At 46.9% G+C, this 12066-nt stretch overlaps 2 protein-coding genes and 1 long non-coding RNA gene across 6 annotated transcripts in view; 2 read left to right on the top strand and 1 right to left on the bottom strand.

Annotated features, from left to right (window-relative positions):
• The window catches only part of LOC140901774 (uncharacterized), a 33903-nt gene that overhangs the window by 9658 nt on the left and 12179 nt on the right, over positions 1 to 12066 (top strand). The window lies entirely within an intron of this gene.
• Positions 4620 to 12066, top strand: part of LOC140901777 (uncharacterized) — a 13710-nt gene continuing 6263 nt past the window's right edge. Inside the window, exons 1-3 of the long non-coding RNA XR_012155974.2 lie at positions 4620 to 4728; positions 7848 to 7905; positions 9719 to 9925. This is a non-coding gene — a long non-coding RNA (uncharacterized LOC140901777). The remainder of the gene's footprint in view (positions 4729 to 7847; positions 7906 to 9718; positions 9926 to 12066) is intronic.
• Positions 8472 to 12066, bottom strand: part of LOC140901765 (uncharacterized) — a 24297-nt gene continuing 20702 nt past the window's right edge. For all 4 annotated transcript variants that reach the window (XM_073321243.1, XM_073321222.1, XM_073321232.1 and 1 more), the window contains exons 3-4: positions 11450 to 11544; positions 8472 to 11026 (exon numbers count right to left, since the gene is read on the bottom strand). In XM_073321243.1, coding sequence (XP_073177344.1) covers positions 10436 to 11026; positions 11450 to 11544 — 686 coding nt within the window. In that variant the 3' untranslated portion in view covers positions 8472 to 10435. The remainder of the gene's footprint in view (positions 11027 to 11449; positions 11545 to 12066) is intronic.

Raw genomic sequence — 12066 nt, 5'->3', positions numbered from 1 at the left:
TCAGTGGCAGCTCAAATCTCATACATTAAGAGAATCTACATGGATGAGAAACCCTATTGTAAATGGCCAGGGCATATGTGGGGAAAATCTTCTGTCATAGCAAAGGCCTTTTATCTGACCTACAGACTGATGAGTCCCATGCCCATTGTGTTGTACAGGTGTCAATAGCCAATATGGGGACAGTGGCAGGAGGGTGGGTTTCCTACAGCGTTATATGTAAAACTCAAAGTGATAACTCTAATTTTGAAACATCCATTTATTTGTCATTTCTAAAGCAGGACACAGCCTGCAGCTCTGAACTTCTTAAATTTGGACTGATCATTGTAAGAATGCCAGAACCCGTCCGTCCCCTAGCTTCCCATTCATTTTCTTTCACAGGGTCTTTAAGAAGTCTGCATCACATGATGGTGCACTGCTTAAACTTGGAAAGGCCTCTGGACTTGTATGCTTTGCAGGTGATTGTGTGTGACTGTCAATGACAGACCTTTGGGCTCATTGCTTTCATACATAAAGCACATGCTACAACGCTACATTCAATTTTGTCCTGTCTTGCAACCTTAATACCATGATTTCAGCTTTTGAGTTTTGTACAGGTAACTCTGCTATCTAGTTGGCTAATGACACTTGTATATCTGGTGATGCATGGAATCTGTGTACTGGGAAATGATTGCCTTCAATAAATTGTTTGATCAGAAATTAGAAAATTTGGTCTGTGTGCACCTGTATGAAGGGTGCACTGTACAAATAAAAGTAAAAAAAAAAAAATCTAGTTTTGCGATCATGGATCATCTGACTCTGCTTGTTCTCAGAGCATCTCTGTGGGAGCAGAGTTAAGGTGTTTGGGTGACAAATCATCTGTGTCTTTCCAAAATGTTAAATGTTTGGATTTCTTATAAAGTTAAACTTGCAGAGGAAAAAACATTGGCTTTTTTCCACTCTTTTGATTTCTTTGAGATGTGTAGAGTCTTTAAAGTAATATATGCTATTAAATTAGAAACTCAGGCCTTGACTACACTGGATGCGTGGTGAACAAATAGCTGAGATTTTCACTGGACTGAAGGATTTAGCCACAGAACACTTATTCGCTTCCATGGGAGTTGTGTAGCTAACTCTCCTAGTCTGCTTTGAAAATCTTAATCAGAGGGAACCATGCTACTGAAACTTGATTCACTGAGAAGGGAATTGTGTGTGTATGTTTGTGTGGAGAGAGGTGGATTAAAACTCTGCCTTCTGAACTGGGTTTTTGTGTGTGTGGTTTGCTTGTTTGTTTGAACACCTATTTAGAACTCTGGTGAAAAGGTGCCTTGTTAAGGCACCTTCACATAGGGGCTGAGAAAGACACCAACCCACGTGTGAGGCATCCAAGGAGTCTAATAGGGAAGACTAGATTTGATGATCCTGATACTTCTAAAGTAAAAAGCAGGGGGGAGACTAAAATCTCCTGGGGAAGAATATGGGGAATCTATAAGGCTGTCCTTACACATCATAAAGAAGCAGAAAAGGTACAAATCAATTTTATTTCCATTATAGGTCATTCTTAAGTCTAAACTCTGAACTTCTAACACGTGTTGTAAGTCTTTTTAGTACATATCAACTTTAATTCCAGTGTAGCAGATATTTTGTGTGTGTAGGTGTGTGGAATGAACATGATATAGTTTTCAGTAACTAAATCCTTTTCTCACCAGTAATGCTGGGGGGAGAGGGCGCGGAGGGGAAGTTACGGGACTTGGTTCCTGGTAGCATTAAGGGTCATAATAGGATTGAGGGGTAAAGTGGGTGAGGAAAAGGCACTTTTTGTTATCTGATACATTCGGTCTTTCCTGGCCACAGGTGGGTGGTAATGCAAAGGGGAAAATTAATGAAGGTAAGAGACACATAAGCCTCTGCAGAAACTGAACATTTGACACCTATCAGGAATGGTGTAGTAATTATGTAGTCCTGCCTTGAGTGCAGGGACAGAGCTAGATGATCTCTCAAGGTCCCTTCCACTCCTACGCTTCTATGATTCTCTGATCTAGGAGATGGTGTCAAAAGGAAGAAGCAGAAGGGTTTTTCTGTACCCGTGTTGGATCCCCAATGGAAAAGATCCTTGATTGTCATGACCAGCTGTAACTGCTGCAAACAGTGGGAGTGGAGATCTTTCCTAGAGACATCACAAAGCAGACTAATTAAACTATTCTAAGAAGGGTTGTGGATGTTTGGTCCCACTAAGGACTTGGTTGCTAGGAACCTTGGATTGCCCCTTACCAGCTGGACAGTGAAATCATTACTAGGTGTAAGCAGGGGAATAGTCCTGCTATTGTGGGGAACTTTCCTGGCTTGTGCACTACCCCGGTGAAGTGGGCTAGCGAAAGGATCTGAGTCCTCGCTCCCACTTCCTTTACCCAGTGGCCTCCCTGCCCTTGAGGACTCCCCTTCCACTCTCCTGTCTGGCAGAGTCCTTGTAACCCCAACAAGGCTGGGCCCACCTAGGACAGGGCCTAGGGTGTCCCCACTCTAGGGTACTCTCTCTGCACTGGGCACTTCTCTGACCCACTGACCATTACGTACAAGTTAAAGCAAATGCAAGTTATTTAATCAACAATTAATTTTAAAAAGAATAAAGAAGAATGGGAAAGGTTAAAGGAAACATATCAACCCGCTCTGTGGGTGGGAACATCACAAACAGTGTCTCTGGAATGTCAGGGCAGTTCACAGTCTGTTCCTTGTAAGTCCCAGGCCTCCTTCTCAGGCCCTGGCTGTGCTGCAGGGATGCTGTGGGTTGGACACTTGCTCTGGTGGTGGCCACATGCTCTCAAGGCTCTAAGTGGTAGGACCCTTCTTCCCAGTGTCGCCCCCGCCCTGTCGAGGTTATGATCCAAGCCTGGCCTGCAGAGCCTCTTGGCTGAGGCGTCTCCCTGCGCTGGGCCTGCTGCCCAGAGTCCCCCTCGCTTTCCCCAACTGCTCGCCGCATCCAGCTCTGGACTACTCCAGCCACAGCTCCACCACTATGTCTCAGGACTGCTGCTGCTGCTCTGCCTCCAGCTCCCTGGGCTGCTTCTTTGGCCCCTCTGGCTCTGGTTGCTGCAGCTCTGCTCCCAGGACGGGTCTGCTCTGCAGGCTGCTTCTGTCACTCTGCTCCCAGCACTGACCTGCTTCCTGGGCTGCTTTTCTGGCCCCTCTGACTCTGGTTGCTGCAGCTCTCCTCCCAGGTCAAGTCTGCTTTCTCTGGGCTGCTTTTCTGGTCCCTCTGGATCTGGTACAGCTCTGCTCCCAGCTTAGCTCGGCCCCACTCTGTCCGACCCAGGCAATTCCAGCTCACACGGAGGACAGGACCTCCCTGGCCTCCTGACTCCCTGATTAGCCTGGTTGCCCTGTCATTCAGGCTGACCTGGAGCATAAGCCTCTCCCCATTGTTCCTGGGGTTTGTCAGTCTCAGGGTCCTGATTCCCCATCAACCCTTCCCCCTTTTTAGTACTGGGAGCTAGCAACTAAAACACCCCCACTAAATGTTAGTAAGGGGGCAACAGTCCCCTTACGTCGGCAATAGGGTTAGCAGGTCTTAGCTTTTATTTTTATAGAGTGGTGAAATGATGTAGAGCTTGAGGGTAAGGAAAGGGACAGTTTTTGTTGCACTTCTACTATTTCTGTCTTCTCTTAAGCTTGTCTCTTTATCACACTAAGAATACACATGAAAGAGACATGCTGCACTGGGTTTCTAATGCTGCAACCGCCAATAAAATGGCATGATCGAAAACTTAAGTCGCTTTTCTATTTTAAGACCACAGCCTGCAAGAAACCCATTAGATTTCTTCTTGGGTGGGGAAACAGAGCAACACTGAGAGAAGAAAGGTGGAATGGCAGCTGGAGGAGCTGGAAGATTGCAGGCGTAGAGAGGCCATTTCAGTGGGTTTATGGGACAGCTTGGTAAATAGATAAATTATATGGCAACTTGCAACCCTCAGCCACTACAGAAATGAACGCTGGCTCCATAGTATCCTTCCGGCAGCCTTGGGGACGCTTCCCACTCTGCCCTGACTTAGCTTTGCCCCTTTTCTAGTCACCTTGTGCCTGAGCACTGGGTTTATCACCAAAGCAGCAGAGACTGATTGGGGAACAGCTGTTTCATGTGTGCCGGTGACATTTGATGAGGTAGCTGCATATCCCACAAAGCAAAGTGGCTTCCTTTTCAGATGAAAGGCAGAGGGAGTTCTAGATGAGCAGCATACATGAGCTTATGCTCTATCTGTGCAAAATCCCCCCATAAGAAGGGGGTGTATGCTAGGGTTAGCGGGTGTGTGTGCCTGAAGCAACTGGATCGGTTCACGTTTCCACCCGGTCAATCTGATTTCCTTGGTGTCAGCAGCAATGTTGCCTCCAACCCAGTACTTTCTAGACTAGAAAGTTTTGCCAGCTACACTTATGCCCGTGTACAGCTGCCTGCCGCCACAGCCATTTTGCTAAGAAAGAAAGGAATCCTTTTCAGTGGTGGGGGTGATCGGGGAGGGGAGCGGGTTAGAGGAGAGCAAGTGACCTAGTTACACTTGCTCAGTGCCCCTGAGTCACCAAGTTCCCTCTTCCTGAATCACCAGAGGGCGCATGTCACCGCGATTCACTCGTCATGTGACCGCGGTCTTGCAATTTCCTGCGGGCCGTTTTCCTGCAATAGCCCGGGCAGCAAGTGGGCTCTGTCGCGGGCTCTTGGGAGCGTCCACGGGCGGCCGAGGACAAGCCCGCCCAGGGCGGCGGGTACGTACGGACAGAGCGAGCGGGAAGCCGTCCTGCAGCCTCGGCCTCGCGAGCCTTGGCCATAGGACGCCTCGTCACGCGTGCCTTGGCGGGAGGCTTGGGGGCTGTGTAACTTTCCCGCTCTCCTTACAGGAGGCACTTGCGTTTGTTGCGCCCGCGCCTACGCCCGCGGGACGTGTGGCTGCTGGGGCGAAGCGAAGCGCGGTGTGCGTTAGTCCCCTGATCGCTGGTTTCATAGAGAGCAATCGCTGCTGCGGTTTCTCCAGGCGAAAAGCAAAAACGTTTCAAACCCAATTAGTCAGCGGGGAGGCCTGATTATTGCCTTGGGGGAGGGGAGGAGAAGGGAATCCTGTTGGGGAATGGGAAAGTGCCCCATCCCAGCTGCGTGCTGCCACAGCACGGCGAACCCCCAACAGAGGAGATGCCGGGACCATTGTGAGCTCAGAAAACCTTAGGCCCAGGAGGAGAGTGGAACCTCACACCAGTGGCTCTCACCCATTCCCCGCTACTGTAGCCTCTTCGGGAGTCTGATTGGTCTTGCCTGCCCCCAAGTTTCCCCTCACCTAAAAACTACTTGCTTATAAAATCAGACATAAAAATACCAAAGTGTCACAGCTCACTGTTACCATAAAATAAACCAATTGGAATGTAAATCTACTTACATTCCAGTGTATATAGAGCAGTATAAGCAAATCATTGTGTGACATTTTAGTTTGTACTGACCTTGATAGTTCTTTTTATGTAGCCTGTTGTAAAACTAGGCAAATACCTAGATGGGTCGATGTACCCCCTGGAAGATCTCTGCATACCCCCAGGGGTATGGGTATCCCTGGTTGAGAACCACTGCTCTAGGCAGCCCCTTGACAAGGTTTGCCTAAAGGGAAGATACCACCCTAGCTGAGACTTTGTGGTAACAGCTATTTTAGGGGCCTAGTGATCAGATCTGCACCTCTCTGCTTGTCAGAGCCCCTACATGGGACACGATGTGTGACCCATAGTGAGAGAAGGGCAAAATATTTGTGGGATTTCTCCTTTATGGTACTGTACGTCTACTGCACTGGAGAGTTGGGTTTGTAACATGGGCACCCTAACGAGAGTCAGTTTGCCAAAAACAGTAGTGAAGCCCAGATCACATAGCTAGAGACATAGTGTAAATAGGTATTTCTGTAGCCTCAGTTGAATTAGTCTTTATGGGGGATGTACACAATCCTCTGCAATAAGAATGAGGGGGGCACTAGGGTTGTGTGGGGCAGAGAGCGCTTTGTGAGCGAGAGGAGCCGTTCCCTGTAGTCTCCAGGAAGTCATTGCTCCTGCTCAGCACCAGGGTCGCGGAGATCTTGTTGCAGTTTCTGGGGCTCCTGAGGGGGTGTACAGGAGACACCGACGATGGCTTGGTGGGGGGACTTTGTCGTTAAAGTTTGAGGGAGGGTACGTGCTGCAGAAGATCCCCTGGCAAGTCTGTTGCATTCTCCCGGAGTTCGCGGCTGGTTCTCCAGCCCGGCCGCTGTCTCCTGGATGCAACGCTCGCTCCATGCAGGCGGCGGGGGGAGGAATTCAGCCAGGAGCCATGGGTGGGGTTTGCGCTGAGAGGGCCAGGGAGAGATTAGCCCGGAGGGAAGACAAAGAAACTAAGTTCAGCTCTGGTGTGGGCAGTGAAGGATTAAAACCATAGAGCCTCCCGCTGGTAGAGAGGGCTGCAAAGTCCTGCGCAGGGGGAGGGGAGTTGAATAGTGAGCCGCTTCCTCTTCCCTTCCCGCTCTCGGTGCGCGCGGAACCCGCCGGGGAGGGACGAGCCCGGGCCTGCGGGCAGAGCCCCAGCAGACAGGGGGCGAGGCCAACAAATCGGTGCCTCTGGGAGTTGCAGGCAACAACGGGGGAAGTGAAACAGGAGCAACGTCTCGGAAAGAAAGGAGAAAAGTCGGGCAGCGTCCCCGCCAGCCAGCTCTGCTCCGGGGAAGAGTGGAAGGAAGTTTGGGGGAGGCAGCCGCAGGGGTGTTAGCAAGTGGGTTATAGCAGAAAGGAGGAAGTGGGTGTAGAGGGAGGCGGTTTAAAGGACAGTACAGGTTCAGGGGGGTGGTGGAAGAGAGCTGTGGTTAGGGGAGACTGGCCTCGGGGAAGTATAGTACATTGGGGTGGTATGGAGGTTTGTTTATTAAAAGCAAACAAATACAGCAGCAGAAAAGGTGAAATTAACCAGCAGCAAGCAGCTCAGCATGACCAGGGATGGGTTATAAATGCTTTAAAATAAAAAGTTAGGATGCGGAAATGTAAAGAAACAACTATACTTTTTGAAGGTAAAAAAGCATGTTAGATGGCAGAGACCGTGGTGAAACTTACAATGCACCAAGCGGGACCGTTCATCTTGTTTGTTATGCTGGATCCTTATCCCCATGGTCCGCCTGTATGTTTGCCTGCCTAGATTTTTGGCTTTTTGGTCCAGTGTGCACAAAGGAAGCTTTCCCCCCAGACTGTAAGCAGTCTTAAAATTGTAACTGTCTGGAGCTATAGTGCAGATCAGACCTACAGGCAACTTGAGCCATTACTTCGGAACTGGCTAAAAGTGGTTTGGGCCACCTGAAGGCCTGCGGTGGAATCCTGCCTGTTTTAAGTCAAAGGAAGACTTGCTGTTAATCTCAATGCTGTGGCTTTTGAGGAAGTGGTGGGAGGGAGGGGGGCATAATTGGGGGGCATCTGTGGGGAGGCACAAAGAGGCTTCCTGAGAACACCTCACTGCTAATCAGCTGTGCCCTCGTCCTAGCCCCTCCATGTTCCCCTGAGCTGGATTGGTCTCGAGGAGGGAAGGTGATAACCCATGGGCCGAGAGGAAGGCATGATTTACTGGTTGGAGGCAGCAAGGTGGAGTGGAGGGGAGTCCTGGACTTCGTACTCCACTTCAGGGACTAGTGGTAGGGAGGGAGAGGGCTCTGCATAGCTCTTTTCAGCATCACAGGATTGCAGTGGTGTGAAGTAGTTTATTCATTTCAATGAGAGGTTCCCAGATGAATCAGAAGCCCCCCCCCCCCCCCCCCAGGGATGAATACAGCCTGCCATGATAGTTCTGAGAGATGTGAGCTGACCCATTTCTCTAAGTGGATGTTCTCCTTCCTTCTTTCCCAAAGTCTTCTTCCCTAGCTCCAGCTGTGGAATACCAGTGATCAAGATGATCTCACTATGCAGGTGGGTTTTAGAGCAATTTGAATATTCAAGTTCACTTCTTATTTGTGGGGGAGAGGTTGTATCTGGGGAACCCCTAGATCACATTACTCCAAATTTGCACCAGTAAGAGTACCCCATACTCTAGTTGTAGCATACCAGTATTTGAGGTAATCTCACTATGCATGTAGATTTGTAGAGTGTTTTAAAAATGAAAAGAAGGTTCAATCATATGGACTAAAAATATCTCAGGTCACATGTTCAAAAACGCTCAGCACCCAACAGCTCCCACTTTTGGTAACAAAATGAAGTGAATTTTCCAAAGAACAGTGGGATTTTTGCTGAAAAGTGGCATCAAAACACTTCAGATTTTGGCAGTTACTGAGTCGTGCTCACACTTCATCTTTGCACGTGTAATCTGTATTGCCAGCCCCAAATACTTAAAAATTATGAGACTGGCTTAAAAATCATGAGAATTTCAAAAATAACTTTGGAATCTTTTTGTTTGCCCTCTGATTTTGAATCTTTAGGAGTCACATTTTCAAGCATTTCTCCACAACCACCAAGGCTAGAATTTTTTTTTTTTTTTTTTTTTAAATGAAGGCTCTGAGATCAGGTTGGATGATTTAAACCACCAAGTGGAGAACTGCAATTTTAAATAATTGATTTTAATCAACTTTACCATTTGTATTTCAGTTATTTTTCCAAAGAAAGGTGCATTCTCATTGGTAGATATAACCATTAAACCAAGTTGATTTACAATTAAATAGAACCTTTACACTAGATTTGATGCATTTTTTTGCTACCTACCTAGTTCTTTTGCTACTTCAAACCTCCATACCACCCCAATGTACTATACTTCCCCTAGGCCAGATTTATTTAAGCAATTATATAGTTTAATATTTTCAGATTCTTATCAATTGTACATTTTAGTATGTTAGAAAATGGTGAATAATCTTGCTTATTTACTGGATGGTTAACTTTTTGCTAATGATTTATGTCAAGCTGCATTAGGATGGAATTTAATTGAAGACACAAAATAGCATATTTATTTGTATTAAACAAAACAAGCCCTTAATACGTGACCTACGTGACCTATTGTGCCATGTTTATAGAGTTTAACCTCAAAAGTTAGATTTCTCTCCCCCTTCCCCCCATTCTTTATTTACATAGAAAAGCATCCTTTAACTTAAAGTTTTTAATAGGGGCTCACGGATTCAGAATACTTACTTTTTATTTAATTGTTTTAAGAGATTGCAATAAGCTTGGGCCTTTACATATTTTGTATTAAATTCAGATTTCATTTTAAACATTTTTAAAAAGAAAAACTTCCTATAATCTGAATTAAAAATTCAGAAAAATAATGATTTTTATCCACCCTATCTGAGATTCTCATGTAACTACTTGGCTGGCAGGGCTGGTTTCTACACTTCCTTCCCATTGCTCTCAGTACAAAGGGGCAACGGAGGTGGGCAGGGTAATTGGCCAGCATATGTGCTTTGGCTCTCCTCAGCAAGCATGTGGTCCCTTGGAAAACATAATGAGCTGGCTCAGTTTAGAGCAGCCTCCAGAGTACACTCGGCACCAGTTCAGAGCAGAATCAGGAAGCCGTAACGGGCTCCCTGGCAGCTTTGTCTCTGTCACTTGCAAATGCTTTTGTATAATTATCTTTACAGATCTGTCCTCTATTTATAAAAATAACAGAGCACCATTTCCAGCCACTACAGCAAAAGATCCTCTGAGGTGGATTCAGAGATCTAGCTCCCATCTGGGACAGGTGGGATCACTTATTGAAATCAATATCAGTCCTTTGTTTTTTTTACACCTTCTATTCCAGGAGTAGATCACAAGATACGGACACCATGCTTGTAGGAGAGGAAATGTCCTGAACCAGAAATTACCCTGGAGGGCAAGACCTTCCTGATTGTAGACTATCCATTGTGGTGTTCAACTGGAACGTCTCATTTTTTGAGAAGAAAACGTGTGTTTGGCTCTGAATGGAAACACCTACGCTTGCGGATGAAGGGCCTGACTTCCTCCTAACGTATGTACTGAATCACACACAAATCCCCTCTCATCTGTGCAGAACAGTATGTATTTTTGGGGCAGGATACAAACCCGAACAGACAAGTATGAGTCACTTTCTCCATCCCTGCCCCCCTCCCCCTTTTTCTAGGAATGGAGACCTCCCATCTTAAAGAATGACACAATAGAAAAATTATTCATATGAAAGAGGGAAACCTTCACTTAGAACAATTGTTTCCAAAGGGAAGCTTTCTTCCTGTTCAATCCTTGGTCATTCCATTTCAGCTGATGGGATCCACCTTCCTTCAAACCCAAAACAGCCAGGCATTCCCTCTTCATTGCCACACCTTGGCTATGGGAAATGCAGGAAACCTTAAAGGGACTTCACATATTTAGTATCCTGAGCTCCTCCCCTTACACTGATGGTTTCAGGGAAGTCCCATCTGTAAGATGCTTTCCTTTCAAAGGTCAGCTTATACTGAAGCTTGCACATCAGACTCTTCTTTTATATAAACCAGCCAGGGTGGCTTCATAGCTGCTCCTTCCCTACTGTCTGTTTTTCTCTCTCCTGAACTGTTTCTGTGGCTGTTGGCTTAGCCTCCTGCTGCATGTTTGCATGGTTCAGTGCCATCAGCAGCTTCAGGGAAGTAGCCTGTAACTCTTGTTCTTCTGCTGTCTTCAGCTTGGCCAGCAGCACCTGCATTGCCTGCATCCAGTGCTGCACGTTGGGGTCCTTTAGCCGCAGGAAGAGGTCTTCCAGGTCGCTGGTGGGTAGATGGGACTCCTGGGGGCTGGACAGCTCTCCTTGCTGCTGGCCACTTTCAGCCTCCTCTCTGATCTGGTTGACAGGGGAGTTTCCTGGTATGCTCTGAGGTTTAGGTAGGCTCTGAGAGAAGATTAAGAGTATTCTCGTGTGGGAGTTGGATTGGGGTGAAGTTGATAGGAGGATATCCTTGACAGCAGCTGCTCCTGTACCAGAAGGAGGTAGGGGTCCTGCGGTGGTGGAAGACTGGGTAGAGGTCTTTTTTGGGGGCAAAAGTGTATCACTGGCAGTGACATCTTCGTTGAAGGTTCGTGTCCTACCAGTCTTGCTTTGGATCTCCTCTGGGCATATAACCCTCTGTGGAAGAGCAGAGATACATCAGAGGAAGGCAGAAAAGCACAGGGACCCTGCACCCGTTCTTTTCTTAGGTGTGTGGGGTCACCACTTGCTACACAATTACACATTTCCCATTCCTATCATCCAAAGTTTTCTCATAGGCATCAGGACAGGCAAAAAAAAATCTCTCCCTGACTCCTTTCTTGACCACCATATTTCTCTGTACAACTGTCTTCCTATTCTCCTCTCCTTCCTTCTTTTACATGCTCCCTCTCTTAGTTTTCTCATGTTTTGTTCTTCTCACAATTCTTTATCATCCTTCTCCCTTCATCCGTCCCGCCCCCCATTCTCCACTCTCTTTGAGTGCTACCAGCCGTTTCCTGTGTCTGCGCATCCCAGTGCATTCCTCAGTACCAGATTCATCCGGAAACAGTTCAGACTCACCTTAACAAAATACTTTTTCATAGTACAGCGATAAAAGGTAAATGTACAAAAGTCTGCGAAGAAGGGAATTTCTGGCAGGTCTGAGCATACAGGCCCTAGAGAGAGGTAAATAATAATTAAATTTATTGAAAAACTCCAGTGTTGGACAGTCACTTCTCCTAACCCTCAGTTATAAATCCCAAGACTGGGTGGTCCCCATCTGCCAATAATAAAACTCAGTGCCATCCAGTAACCTCCCAAAGTTTGAGTGGTTAAAACCCCAGCACTGGCTGGTCATCTTCATGACCCACGGTGATTTTAAAAAAAACAAGACAGGATTGTAAGAACATAAGAATGGCTATACTGGGTCAGACCAATTGTCCAGGTAATCCAGTATCCTGTCTTCCAACAATGGCCAGTTGCTGCAAAGGGAATGAACAGACCAGGGTAATTATCGAGTGATCCATAACCTGTCATGCAGTCCGACTGTCTGGCACTCAGAAGTTTAACAACACCCAGAGCATGGGGTTGTGTCCCTGACCATCTTGGCTAATAGTCATTGATGGACCTATCCGCCATGAACTTATCAAATTATTTTTTGAACTCCATTTTACTTTTGGTCTTCACAACTTTTGGTA

This window comes from Lepidochelys kempii, chromosome 1, assembly GCF_965140285.1.
Source record: "Lepidochelys kempii isolate rLepKem1 chromosome 1, rLepKem1.hap1, whole genome shotgun sequence".
Classification (NCBI taxonomy): domain Eukaryota; kingdom Metazoa; phylum Chordata; order Testudines; family Cheloniidae; genus Lepidochelys; species Lepidochelys kempii.
The sequence above is the reverse complement of the archived record's forward strand: the minus strand, read 5'-3'. Positions and strand labels throughout refer to the sequence as shown.